The following is a 15,022-nucleotide window of genomic DNA, read 5'->3' as shown; positions in this document are numbered from 1 at the left end:
CACGCGCACGCACACACACACACACACACACACACATACCGGGCAGACTTCTCATTCAGTGCATTGGTGCCCTGGAGGTCTGACAAGGGGGTCCGTGGATTCCTTCGAGTGATGCCTGAGAAGAGAGATAGAGCAAGAAAGACGGAATTATTCTAAGGCCTTTCATCTAGGATCCAAAACCACCAGCCAATCAACCAAGATGTGTTTGTGTGTATGTGAGGTGGGGGCTTCAACACTGCCAGACAGTGCCTCATCCCTTCTAACACACTAATAATCGGTTCTCTCTCTCCCCTGAGTCCAGCCTGATGAGACCAGATATGAGTGCTCAGTCTCGGCTTGGCTCTCTTAATGGACTTTTATTTCCCAGCTGATCTCATCTTGCAGCACTTTAAAAGGCCAGATAAATGGGAGTGAGGGAGATATCAGCTCCACTGTTCCCTACGGGGCTTCAGTGACGTACAGTGCCTTCGGAAAGTATTCAGACCCCTTCACTTTTTTCCACATTTTGTTGTGTTATAGACTCAATTTAAAATGGATTAAATCAGATACCCTATCAAATCAAAAGATATTAATTCCAAAATTACATGAACTATTATCCTTACATTAAGATGGACTCAATTCAACTTACTGAGTGATTTGTTGATGACATTTTTGCATTTTAGCTAATTTTAAGAGTCAAAGGGTTACACACATAACCTGTAAGAGCTGGTTATTGGATCAAGATATCGGTTTGAACAAGATGAGGTATTGGTTTTCAGGAAAGCCTATAGGTCAGTCGGTCATTTGAGAGGGCTGTGGTTTGTCCTGTCCATCACACTCCATAGAGACATTTCCCTGAGGGATTCCTCCATTTAAGCATTGGCAGCTGTTGTACATTGGATCCCATCGGACTTGTGTCCATCATCAATGTGCTATGACAGTTGGCGGACACTCATATGCACGCGTGCACACATGCAACATGGTCCAGGCTTTGTCAATCTGTCTCTGAACTGGCAGCAGCGCCTTGAGAATGCCAGAGGAGAAATGGGAAACAGAACTCACAGTGCTAATTAAACACTGCCATTCCACATACAGACTAATACAATTGTGCAAGCAGTGATGCATGGGGAATAACTCCATAATGAGCCCAATTCCCAGCTCTACTGGAATGTTGTGGGGATCCAACTCTGATTTTCAATGAGTTATTAGTGAATGGAGTGAAATGTGTTCATTTAAGCCGAAAATGATTTATTCTATATTTGACGATATTCTCTGTGAATTTTGCAATAAAGCATGGAAGAGTGACTGGAATAAATTCCATTTTTCATTCAGGTTTTCAGCGTTGCAAGTTAGCATAGGCAACAACTCTCGAAAAAATCCTACCCGGTCGGAAAAGTAGACACAACAACAACAAGCAACCATTCCGGTTCTTGGAATGTAACATCCAATGAAATTGCGAGCACATTCTCCCATCTCTCCGTCCAATTCAATCCAAGTCGGCTAATCTAAAATTCTCCAGACCTCTCCAGTGAGAACAATGTGGTTTGGAGGTATGGCTGACACGAGACTTGGTTTATGGCAGTAAAGGACAAGTTAACTGTTCCCTCCATCCCTTTCACCCCAAGATGTGCGTGGTGAGCAGAAGAGAGGAGATTGTAGGAGTTGGAGTCTTACTGTATTTCTCGTCTTTACATCTCTGCAGGATCTCAAGGCTCCTCTGGTGCACAGGGTGATGGAGGAAGCTGAAGCTGTCCACGCTCTTGATAACAGCACACGGTACAGATGCATCATTCCCTACAAGAGAAAAGAGTAAGAAAGAAGCAGAAGCAAAGAAAAAGAGAGAGAGAGACACATGCATGAGTTAAACAACAGTGAATTAGCCACATTTGAGAAAGGTCAATGGAATGTTAGTTAAATGGATGGTTATCTCATATTGCTCAGCAATGTGATAATGGGGAAAAATTAAGGCCTCTTAACCTCAAACACGTCAGGATGTTGCCCGTGTTGTTATTTCTTGGTTATAAATGCATATTTTAACATCCCAGAAACCCGGGAGGTCTCAATGGCGATGAATAATTGAAGTGTTGAGTTAGAAGTTGTGAAGTCAAGCTCATCTAATGGCGGAAAACATTCAGAAGACGCATTATGTGGCATGTTTTCTACGTCAACCCCAGGACATTTGACAGCCTACTGAGGGAAACATCCTGTACTGTGTGGCTCCGATGTCAAACGATTCACATAATGACATGCATTGGTGTTCAGCACTACTGTATGCTGAAGGGGAGAGAGGCTGTATCTGTGTGGGAGAGTGTGTGCATGTGTGTAAGGCGGATTAGAGTGTGTGTGTCTGTATGTGTTTGGAAGTGCGGGGATTGGGGGAAAGAGTCACAGTATGAGAAGCATTGATGTGCTGCGTTCAGTCACTGAGGAGGGGTGTATCTGTGCAGATCGGCGAGTGTGCCAGTTTAGCTAAAGTTAAGTTAGCCAAGAATGTGAGTGGGAAGATAAGCATGGGTTTGTTTGTGCGTGTGTGTATTTGTTCAGGTGCACTAGCCATCTACTGGAAGTTCTCACCAGTCTTCTTGTCAGTGTGTCTCTTCCCCGCCTCTCTGAAGGCCACCAGGGCTCTGAAGTAGGCCCTGAGCACGGACCAGCGGAAGGTTGCCACAGGGTCGATACCCATCAGGCCACAGATGAAGGCGTTTTTGCTGCTCTTCAGCAACGCCACAATGTCTGGACGCATGTGGTCAGTGTTCTTCTCCCTGAAGTCCTGTGAGCCAAAAAGCAGAGATGAGATCGACCAAAGATATTCCAAAGTCCAATAACAGGACTAGATATTTGATGGATATATATAGTTACAGTACCTAAATAAATCAAATCTGTGTCTGGGGGTGAAAAATGTGTGAAATACCCTGATAAAATGTTTGTTCCTTATTATAGTCATAACAATCAAATAGGAACGAAATGTTCATAATTGAATTTCAAGTTTGTTGGATACAAACTCGATCATTGGTTCTCAAAAACCAGCAGCTGTCTGCTCACCTTGACCCCGTACTTGACCTTGCCGGCATAGTGGTGTATGATGAAGGCGGGCTCCATGACTGCAGGGAACTCTATGTAGCTGTTTCCCTCGTGCTGCCGCTTGAACTTGTCCAGCAGTGTCTGGTTAGAGGCCTGGGGGAAACTAAAGAGAAAGAAGATGGTGGTTAAGACTAAGCATTAGGAGGGGTGTAAACAAAGCCATCTAGGGTACCATCTCAACATTTGAAGACGTCTTTGTCTATCTCCCTCTCAGCATGTACAAAAGTCTGGCAAAACCAAATAAAGGCTACACTTTCCACCAGTTGCGCCACTGCAAATGGTAAACAGCATGACATAGTTAAGTTGCTGTGTCAGCACCTCTGTAACACACTTTGCCTCACACAAATGTTCAGCCATCACTGTAGGCAGACAAAGTGCACAATGGGACTTCTCCTGCTCTGTGCTGCTGAGTGCTCCCAAGGCATGCGGTAGTTACACTACACACCACTCACTAAAACATGCCTTATGGGTTGTAACATATCTAGCTTCCCCCTTGGGGGTCACACAACTAGCCTGTTATTAATGGACAAGGCGGTAGGGCCCCCACAAAACAAATCCTAGCCTTGAGAGACTGAAAACCGTGAGCTAAGCTAACTATGAATGATTCTTAAATCTTAAGTGTGTTCTAAAGTGCCTGTGAGGGGAAAAAAAATCCCTCTTTGACCTTGTGGCTCTCCAGTTCCCACTCTTCCATCCACTTGTTATTACATCCAGATGAACTTGCTGGGCTAAGTGGCTAGCATTGCTAATGGCAAGCTGGCTAATACAGCTAATATGGCTATATGGGTCATTCTACAGAAATGGTGCAAATTGCATGTTCAGACTTTAGATATTAAATTAAATCAAGTTTATTCTGATTTGACCCATCAATAAACAACATATTGATTTACCAATGTAATATAACCATGGGTCTGACAATTCATATTGAAAAATAAAGCTGCATCAATGAAACATTTGATAGAAAATTGAAACATGAAGATATATTCTACAGATTTTTCAAATTTTGAGAAACAAACAGTCACCAGTTTTGAGGTCACTACCGAAACAAATTTTGTTTAAAGATGATGAAATATGCCATAAATCATAAATCTCAATAATATGACCAAAAGAGGTAGCATCCCTCTCCATTATGACCAAATGCTGATTAGTGTATCTTACATATGAATTGGTGCATCTTACATAAGAATTCTACCAAAAATATTTGAAAATGTTGGTGTGTTTAGTTTTTTATGCAAATCTCGATTTTTTTTCATACCCCCAATTTTCACAATTTCGGTAGTATGTCCCATATACGCTTCTGTGTGATTTGTGCATGGAGCTGTCTTTAATTTATGGATCAAGCAAAATGCAAGCACATGTGCCCCAGAAGCGCAAATAGAGTTAGTGTGTGTCATTAGTTTTTATGCTTAAGTTAGCCTGGCCAAAGCTTCTTTAAAGGAAGCCGGTTCACTCCACCACCATCTTGGCGATGCCTCTTTGGGTGCTTATTTTCAACAAGGAGACGCTGTTTTTTGGACAGGTTGCATATGAGAGAGCAGGACAAAAACTGCACAAAAACTCACACCAACATGATACAGATTAGCAACTTTTCCTTTCGGTTTTTTACATCACTGAAGTGTGTCAAAAAATGTAGTGTCCATGTCTATGTCCAGACCAACTAGCTGGGACCACCAGTAGTTACCAACCATTGATCCCCTATCAACTATTTGGAAAACAGGGCCTCAGGTTAGAGGTGCACAGGATAAAAAGATCAGAGACAAGTTTGACAGCTGACGTACTTGCACTCCTCATCCAGCAGGTGGAGCAGTGCGGTGGGCTTCTTGCTGATGAGGTTGATACAGCCCGTGTTGTCAATGTAGTCAATGTTGTGCCAGGTGATGCCTTCTGCCCTATACTCCTCCTGTAGGGGTGTAAAGAGGTTGTGTCATATAATATATGTTAGGAAGTGTTAACAGTCAAGGTAACAGTCAAGTCAAAATTCTGCAGTGAAGGGAATACCCAACATGGTGCATTGAAGAGACCAAATAGTATTGAAAGCAGACAATTTAGAAAAAATCTAAGGGTGAAAGATGGGAAAAAACACTATGTATATATTACATATAAACGTTAGTTAGAGTTATCACACACAGCCACACAAGATCATATCTAACAAACAAGGAATAATAATCAACACAGCTACACGGTAGAGCAGCTGAGAATTCATCAGTAAATTATAGCTACGATTTCTCATGGCAGGCAGCATATACAGTGCCCTCTGTAAGTAATGGGACAGTGGAGCTTTTTTTCCATCTTTTGGCTCTATCTTCCCAAAAAATTGAAATCAAACAATTACTTACATTCTCGGCTTTTATTGAATTTTTATACATAGTCACCCTATTTCAGGGCACCAAAAGTAATGGGACTTGTGTGTTCTGTCACATTATCTGTGCAGGCATAAGAGAGATTTCTAGTATTGATTCTAGGCTTTGCGTTTGCCTTTGGAGTCTGCTATTGGTGTCTGTCAACATGAGGACCAAAGAGGAAGTCGCAAGAAATCGCAAGTCTGTGCAGGATGGATAAAGTGCTGCAAATGCAGAAACGTGACTTACTATCTCATAGCTCGTAGTCTGATTTAATTTTTTTGGGTGGAAGAAGTGATTGTGCAACACCGAGTGAGAGATGAGAATTATTTTTAGTGAAAAGAGGAGCAAAATCAGTATTTTCAAGTGTAAAACTCAGCTAAACGTGGTATATTAAGCAACATAGTTACTCTGTTACGTAAACGGTAAATTATTCCTTTAAGTCACTGAGAAAGTCTCTAAACCACAAGATTATGACACCTGGTACCCTAGTAGAGGTATAAACAGGTTCAGTGGTGCAGGTAACACACGTGAGCTGTCGTTAAAAGTCCCTGGAGGCCTGAGACTGCTGGAGTCTGTCTATGGCAGCCTAGTGGGAGTCTTTCTCTATGGTCACTGTGTCTTTGGGTCAGTGCCAGCATAACAGAACAAGAAAGCCGAAACATACTTTCATGGGTGCGACATGTCTGCCCTTTCTCCTCCTAACCCTTTTTGGTGGGATACTATGAAAGGCATTCTTAAAACGTGGCATGTTTTTATAAAAGGGTTCTCTTTTTTGTTTAGGTCTCTCTGGGTCATTGAAAAGGAAAACAGAACTATAAAAGACAAATGTGTGTTAATTTAGGAGGAAACAGTTCCAGGAATGGCAGTGCCATTCCTGACCAACAATGCCAGCTAAACAAGCAAACTAAGTATTTCAACCAGGGGAGCAATCTGGCCTAGAGATTTTAAAGCCGGCTATGAACTGCTGCCTAAAAGCATGTTCCCCTATTGAAAGCCATGTTCAACTTAATACTCCATCTGGCAAAATAAGACTTATAAGTATACGTATAATTTTAAAAGACGTTTTGGACTGCTATTTCGGTTTCTATTATTTCCCAATAATATATGTAGTCTCTGTCACAGATTTTTCAATAGGCCACAAGCCACGTTAGAAACAGCTCAGAAAAACGCTGAAACATGCCTCTATTTTAGAAACTGACTGCGCCTGCGTTGGTGGCACCAATCAGATGTCACTATGAACGCTATGGTGGCGACCATAGCACTAGAAGCCCCGGGCCGTCAACCAAAGTGCCCAGAGTGAGGTGTCCGGAGACGTCCATTTGTTGATGTTAGTGTAACAGCGCAATCATTGAATAAGATCAATACTATGCAAAAACATGCAGTCAAATGTGGAGCACATTACAGATTGAGGGTCGCTTCACTCTTTATCACCCGCACTCCCCATGCTGCACATTTTTGGCAGAGGGCAATACAGATACTTATCGATGGACAATACTAGGCGCAGTCCCGCCGGACACACACACACACACGGGAATTGTTTGCCTCATCATTACACATTGACTGCCCACTTTCAGTATTGTTATCAACATCACTGTCCTTTACTCAGACACATACTGTAGCCTACATACACACACAGGAGGAGATTCAAATCACCAGGGTAAAGCTATGGTGAGGATAGCACGTGTTAAATCGCACATCAAGATATGAGATGTTGGCTATCAAAAAAAAGGTATGGTTATCATGAAAATGCTTCCAGATGTTTTTTCATACGTGTGATTTAAAAAAAATATTAAAACAGATATCCAATCTAATCCAACCAACCACAGGGCACAGTGTGTTTTATGTGCAGCGGAGCTTTTCAGGGGTTACGACAGTACCATCCATTATTGGACTGTTCCGGTGCTCTTGCCCTGCTTGCTGCCTCCCATGTGGTGTTGTGCTTGGCTGGCTGCCCTAGTGTAAAGGGGGTTGGGGACAGAAACAGCTCGCTTGCTCTCTCTCACTCTCCTTCTCTAACAAAACAATGTTTTTATTGAAGTATAGGGAGGAACCCCGGTGTTGTAGAGGGAGTTGGAGCAGGCTGTGGTGTTTTTAAAGCAGCCGGAGATACAGCATTGTCAGTCATGGAGCATCTTTGTAAAAGGGAGTTTGCTTTCGCTGCACAAATAGAGAAGAGTGGAGAATACAGATGATTGGGACTCCTTGGGTCCACATAGTGATGACGTAGAATGGTAAACTGTATTCTGTGACTGGAATAAGCAGCTAGGAGGGAAGGAATAAGGTGAAAAGCAAAGCCATGAAAATCATGAGTGACCTCTATTCAACATTTCATGATGTACAGAACACAGTTTTGCTAATCCATTCAATGAATTCCCCCTCTTATATCAAATACAGGTCGCAGTGAACAGATGTATTCCTCACGTTGGTGAGAGCTCCACATATCTCCGGAGGGTGCATAATTACGATACCGTGTTTGCGTAAGGGTTGTGGTCACGTGTTTTTGCACTTTGATATGCTCGTAAATCTTTTATTTATTTTTTATTTTTTATTTTTTTTATACAGATGCTATGAAAATTAAGAGCCAATTGACATGGCCATGTAAACATTGGACTTGATCCCCTCTGGGTACTGTAGTTAGTGCAGTTTGCCTTGGCCACCGTTCAAACGTAAACACTGGCTGCTGATAAGAGTAACTGATTGGCTTGAAGGGTGTGAGGGCCGAGAGAGGTGGGAGTAGGATGATGTTGACCCAAGACACAGATCAAGGGTCAGTTCTGCATTTCTGCCATTTAATGTATGAGGGGAGGATTTGGGGAGTTGGAGCTGATCTTAGACCTGTGCCTCTGCTCTGAGTGATGGAAGGGGAGTAGAGGTGTGGAGTGTTTTCCCTCGTTGATGTGTCAGAGGGAGGGAGGTGCCATGAACCACACTGTACTGTTCAAACAAACACAAATCAGTACGGATCTGGCAAGGCCTTTCAGAAGGACCTAGTACTGATGTTAACCTCTGCAGTTCTATTGTAAAATAAACCCCTGCATGAAATCAAATAACTACAACTTTAAATATAAACCTAAATGTGACATGAAAAGAGCAATCTAAGGTAAAAGGTTGCTTGCCCTGAATGTCGTGTGTGTGTGTGTGTGTGTGTGTGTGTGTGTTCTCAATGCCAGCGTAGGGTAGGTGACAGAGACAGATGACATGGCCACTGCCAGCCGGTGGTTGAATGTGATCTTCATTAACAGTGAAGGGACATTAGCCCGTTTGTTTAAAAAAAACTAAAAAACACACTGCTCTTTTTTCCCTAGCTCCCTCTCTCCTTCAGCCAGCAGGCCCGCCCGCTGACCTGCCACAGCCAATCAGAGGCCAGAGTGAGGGAGACAAGGGGTGACAGTTATTGTGACATCATGCAGTACACTACAGTAGCTTATTGAGTCTCTCTCTCTCTCTCTCTCTTTCTATTCCTTTACATCTCTGGTGTCATGCCGTCTGCCCCACTCGATGTGAAATGTACAAAGCAATCCTCTCACTACAGCTCACATCTATTATCATGCCCTGAGGAGCAGATATAGAGGCAGGGACAGTTCTATTGATGCGCGTTCCCTAGACACATGTAGGTTAGCGAGGCTCTTACGAGAATGAGAGAGCCGCAGTTGTTTTTTCAAGTATCCAACACCGAATAGATAGTGTTCAGTGCAGTTGTATGGTTGTATAGGTGCAGAGTGCAGAGAAGGGGGGAAGGGCAGCACAAGGTTTTATTGTGTTAGTGCAACCGAAGTGTCTCTGCTCATCAGAGTCTCATAATTATAGCTCTTCACAAGAGCAATAGGAGACCGGTTCTCCAAGCCTCTCTGGGTTCACTTTTATAATAACTGAAAACATTTTGAAATGTGTTTGAATTAAAGCTGAGAATCTCTACTTTGACCACATAGTAATTGTTTGTGATTTCAAATCCAAACTGTTGGGAGTATAGAGGTAACAGAAGACAAAATGCTTCCTCTCTCCAATATTTATGGAAGGCACTGTATATGACATAACCCTAATCCTGCCCAGGAACGAACACACAGTCCAGTTCTGAATTAGTGATCAGAAAGTGATTGACATGGTGAGTGGGCTAGAGTACAATGCCATCAGGTTCATTACATAATACTGGTGGTGTTATGTGTTATAACAAATGTGTGAATGTTGTGAGAGAATGACGCATGCTAGTGTTACCAGATCATAACACTAGTTTGGTGTCTGTATCTGAGCGCAAATTCTTGATCTGAACGTGTGTGTGGTGTGTGTGTGCTCGTGTGTGTGTGTGTGTGTGTGCTTCGTGAATATCAGCAGTGTGATGGTGTAAAGGAGGGGAAACACACCCCACAATAGTTATTGTGGAACTAGTAAACAGCCAGATAGGCCACTGTTTCTAGGTTGTGATCACCAACGTCATAGGGTAAGTGGCATACGTCAGCTCTACGTATGCTCTTTGATTGCATTGAAAATGACTTTATTGTCCACTACAACACAATCAAGCACACATTACGAGTATGAGCACACACACACACACACAATACGAGTATGAGCACGCACACGCACTCTCTCACACACACACACACACACACGTAAGAGACCTTACCTGTTCTAGTTTGAAGATGTGCTGGTTGAAGTAGTGCTGGAGTCTCTCGTTGGCAAAGTTGATACAGAACTGCTCAAAGCTGTTGTTCTCATAGTCTTCAAAGCCAAAGATGTCCAACACACCAATGGAGAGAATCTAGGGGTTGAAAAATAGGGACAGGTTAGCTAGATAATCTGCTTTCAAAATATATATTTAACAATGCATGTACATATTGTATATAGATATTGAACAAAAACCAGATACACATCTTCAAAATGGAAGCCTACTGTATAGACCTACTGTAGATAGATGGATAGATAGATAGATAGATAGAAAAGTATGTAGGCTTAACATTTTTCTGTTATGTGCTACATAACATTAACATTCATACATTATTATAAAAATAACAATGCGACAGTGGATTCAAGTCAAGTGCTCTCTCAAGCAAGAGGAGCACATGTGGAGTAAGACATGGCTTGACTGATACAGACAGATGGAAGGGCGGCTCAGCTCCAATATGCTACGCCTCAGAGTCTATCAGCCCTGCTTATCACATCACAGAGCACTGGGGGATAGAGGAGAGCTGAGAGACCCAGCAGTGCCTCTCATTTGGCCGGAAACCACCTCTGCTCTCTTCTGCTCTGTCAGTGTGTGTGTGTGTGTGTGTGTGTGTGTGTGTGTGTGTGTGTGTGTGTGTGTGTGTGTGTGTGTGTGTGTGACACACACACACACACACACACACACACAGATCTGTCAAGCACCATAGGGGGTAAAATACTGTAAACAGAGCTGAAGGGGCCGTCATGCCATCTGCCCCTAAATTCTGGGGCACACATGTGGACACGCACGCACACACTTGGGAGGGAGGAGTTGAAATGTTGAAATGATCTGTGATCTAATCCCTTGAATGCAATGCTCTTGGGGTACAGCCAGCCAGCTGCCACTGTGCCCGCCCGCCCGCCCGCCCGCCCACACACACACACACACACCTTTGGAATCCTAGTTTCTACCCCCAAACCCCAATGCCACACCACTCCACACCAACCCACCACACACGAAAGAGACAAAGGCAACAACAGAGAAAGGGTTAACAGAACAAGAACAAGAGAAACAAGAGCCTATAGATAGACAGACAGCAGAATGTCCTTCTGGCATGTCTTTCTGCAATGTGGCATTGGGTTGTCATAGCCCCAGAGCATTTGAGGAGTGTGAGGAGAGGACAGGACAACAGGACACACAGCAAATCACATCACACTGTACCCCTTACTGAAAGCTCAGGGACAGCAACACACAGCCTATGCATATTTTGCCACAGAAAAAGAACAGAAAGTCAAAAACTCAAATGACCTACAGAATATAAACTGCTGCTGCACTGACCTCTGTGTGTGTGTGTGTGTGTGTGTGTGTGAGAGAGAGAGAGAGATTGAGAGTGACTGTACTGTATGTGCTTGCATACAGTACATGTACTGTATGTGCGTGCGAGTTTGTGTGTGTCATTCTGTGCTGACGCATGTGTGCAGAGGTCCAAATCCTACCTTGGCACTGTCCTCCAGGTCCTTGTTGTTGAGGAGGGCATGGTTTGTCCTGAACACGATCCAGTCAAACAGGGCGCTGTATAAGGATTTGGCCATGGAGTCCCTCACTGTGCCAGCCTACAGAAACACGTCAACACAGAAGACAGATGTAACAGATACACTGGATGCTCCAATCACAACGCTACATGCTGTACATTCCTTTAAATCATTTAGTGCCGAGGGTGAACTCTTTGGCAGTTGGTGAGTTAACCCCCCCCCCCCCCGCCGAGATGTCATCCTCTCCTCAACCATTGTTTCACTCTAAGACAATACTGTAGGACACATTGGACATAAAACCATTGCATAATGTAGATTAGGAATATGCAACAATGACAAAATTCCCTGCACAAAGTAATCAGCCACACAGTACACAACATCACATACAGATTAGCCACACAGACAAGAAGAAATCAACCAGAAAGTGTCTGTGTGTGTGTGTGTGTGCATGTGTGTGTGTGTGTACAGTGATTTTTAACTCTCTGCTTTGAGTGTGTTATTGTCCATGTTTTCCTGTCTTTAAGTGCTGACTAATCTTCATGCACAGTATGTGGTCATAAAAAGATCTAATACTGTACAAGGTTATAAAGAGATCCAAAAGCATTCCGACACAACGCCCTTATCAGTGCATTACAAAAACAACAAGGACCTAACATAATACTGTTTGTCTCCAGTATATGCCTGTCTGTGTGTCTGTTTTGTTTATCTACAGTATGTCTGCACATCTGTTTTTATACTGTACACTATATGCTATGTCCATCTACTTCTATCTCTATGCCTCTCTATCCAGCTCATTGTATGTCTGTCCAGCTATAATATCTCTGACTCTCTGACTGATCCATTGTAATACCACTCCTTCCTCCACCTGCTCTTCAAACAATGAATGGGAGCCCAGCCAATACCTGACATCTGCACTGCACCATCTTAGCAAAGCACAGGAGAGGAGAGACTAAGGTGCACACACTGTTTCTCTTTACCTTAAACTGGATCAATGTCATTGTTACAAGCTCTCAGGTGTGCACTCTCAAGGGGCTAATGAATAAATCGACTGTCACCAGCAATGTAACTCAGATCCATGCTTCAAACAGGAGAAAGACAGACACAGAGAGAGAGAGCGAGAAAGTTTGTAAGAGTCCTTGAGAAGTCAATAAGAGGGAAAAGGAAACATCTCTTAGCATGTCTTAGGGGGGACCTAAGGTGTTTTCTGTCAAGTAGTTAATGGCACCAAACACTGCATCATTCTAAACTGTGAGGGGTCGGGGTTTAGGGGTCAGAGGTTAGGAATCAGGTGCGGCTGCCTACTGGGAGATGACTGTAGACCACAGGCAGATATTTTGTTCAAACAAGCAGAATTGTGACCTCCTATATTAACCTTCCATTTACTGTATAAAAGTACACATAAGACAACAATGTATTCATTGATGGTCAACAACCATCTCTCTTATCGGTCTCTTGCTCCGTCGCTCTCATTCTTTCTGCGTGAACCTGCAGATATATTCACTAGGAGAACAAGAGCATTGGACAGAAAACCACACATTCACATCAACAAGGTGGTCACAGGAAGTCTCACATCCGTGTTCTCACTACATTATAGTCAATTTGGTTAGCCAACAGCTAGGTGGTTAATGAATGGGGGATATTAACTATGCTACTGTACAGTAGCTAACATCAATACATGGATACAGTCTACTCTGTTAGCATGCTAAGTTAGCTAAGTTCCTCTGGTTTTGTCTATGATGTGTTCAGCCATGAGAGAGGTATATAGTGGGGTTGAGTCAAGAGTGAAGAATGTAAAGTTTATATATGTAAAGTTATATTCTGGATGCAATATGGAGCTTTTAGGTTATGTACAATTCCCTATTCCACATGATGAGAGAATTGGGTTGGTTCTACATAATACATCACCTCGAGCAGAACTTTCTAACTTAATGCGCCCCTGATGTCGATAGGGAGTTTTCTGAAGTTTTGTATTCAAACACAAGTTACAGTTGGTCCAGGAAACCATTGTGACAAGGAAAAATATGATGTTTAAAAGCCTCTGCTTCCCTCCTGCATTATTGATCTAATGTTTTATTTTAGCGGAAGGCCCACGCTGTTCATGCTCCCAAAGGTTACAGTATGCAAGTCCATTTGCATTATATAAGACTTAAAAAAGAATCACAATCAAAACTGTTCAGGGGAATGCAAGGGACTTGCAAATGTGATGAGAACATTTGAAATGCTCTGTGAACATCTTTTGTCATGAAATTCACAATAGTTCAATTATTCACCACAATGGAAGAAGTAAGAGATGGAAAGGGATGGAAAAACAAACTAGCTAGAAACATTTATGGGAGGGCCACCCAAGAAGGCTGACAAAATAATTGGAGGGACTTTATCAGAAAGTTTTGTAAACTGTTATGGCCCAAGCTTTAAACAAGGCCTTGGCTGGTGTTGGTAATTAGAAGGCTTTGCTGAGGGAGGTTGAACAGAGCGGACTGTGCTCTTTCTCACTTTCTCGCTTACAAACATGCTCAGGGAGCCACAGGAGCTGCATGGCCCCATGCCACACGCTAGCCTCGTCTCTGCAGGATGTAAAATTGTGGTGTGTGTCTTTGTGTGTGTTTGTTTGTTCCTTGACTCTGTGCCACTTTGCTTTGACTGTTTTTGATGTGTGTATCAGTTTGTGTGTGTGTGAGTGTGAGTGTGTAGACATTGAAATAATGTTAATATAGACATCTATTATAATCTAAAGCATATGAATGAGAGGTTTCAGTAACTGCAGTTCCTTTTCCTCCAAACACCTCCTTTTAAAACAGAAAAAAGTGGGAAGTGGTGTAATCTAACTACTTGGGGCCATATCACCAGTTGGTGTGCCTTATTTACGCATACACACACACACACACCTATGCACCCATGCAGACACACATGAACACACATGTACACCCACCCACACACACAAACAAACACACACACATGTACACACGCGCACACACATGCATGTACACACACACACAAACACGCATGTACACAGACACACACACACACACACACACACACACACACAGCTGAGGCTAATCAAAACAACATCCACTGCTTTTCTCATTCCGATTAACTTATCAACTGAGCGACGCAATGCAGAACCTTTTCATGAAAAAACGGTTACTCAGTCATAATGGCACTTGAATAAAACGGGTAATCGACTACTCAGAAATCAATGAATAAACCTATAGTATGTGGGAGGCAGAGATGGTGGGCCCAAACAATCAGATGTGTTTATGGTCTCAAAATACCAGCATCTTTCCTCAAAGGTTAAAATACTAAACAAGACAAAAAGGTAGAATCCCATCTTTCACCTGCCATTGGTCATGAGTTTCTCCTGACCACATGACCTGACCAAGAAAAACTGAAAAACTTTGTCATGAGGGAAAGAGTATGCACACCGTAATGGAACACAGCCCTTGTCAAGAAGC

At 42.9% G+C, this 15,022-nt stretch overlaps 1 protein-coding gene across 1 annotated transcript in view; it reads right to left on the bottom strand.

The window, feature by feature from the left end:
• Positions 1-15,022, bottom strand: part of myo9ab (myosin IXAb) — a gene marked incomplete at its 5' end in the record, with an annotated part of 73,784 nt that overhangs the window by 15,812 nt on the left and 42,950 nt on the right. The window contains 7 exons of the mRNA XM_083665594.1: positions 40-115; positions 1,654-1,773; positions 2,554-2,749; positions 3,022-3,163; positions 4,839-4,960; positions 10,021-10,155; positions 11,535-11,651. Of these exons, the coding sequence (XP_083521720.1) occupies positions 40-115; positions 1,654-1,773; positions 2,554-2,749; positions 3,022-3,163; positions 4,839-4,960; positions 10,021-10,155; positions 11,535-11,651 (908 nt within the window). The remainder of the gene's footprint in view (positions 1-39; positions 116-1,653; positions 1,774-2,553; positions 2,750-3,021; positions 3,164-4,838; positions 4,961-10,020; positions 10,156-11,534; positions 11,652-15,022) is intronic.

This window comes from Argentina silus, assembly GCF_951799395.1.
Source record: "Argentina silus genome assembly, chromosome: 3".
NCBI lineage: Eukaryota > Metazoa > Chordata > Actinopteri > Argentiniformes > Argentinidae > Argentina > Argentina silus.
This window is presented reverse-complemented; position numbering and strand designations above follow the sequence as displayed.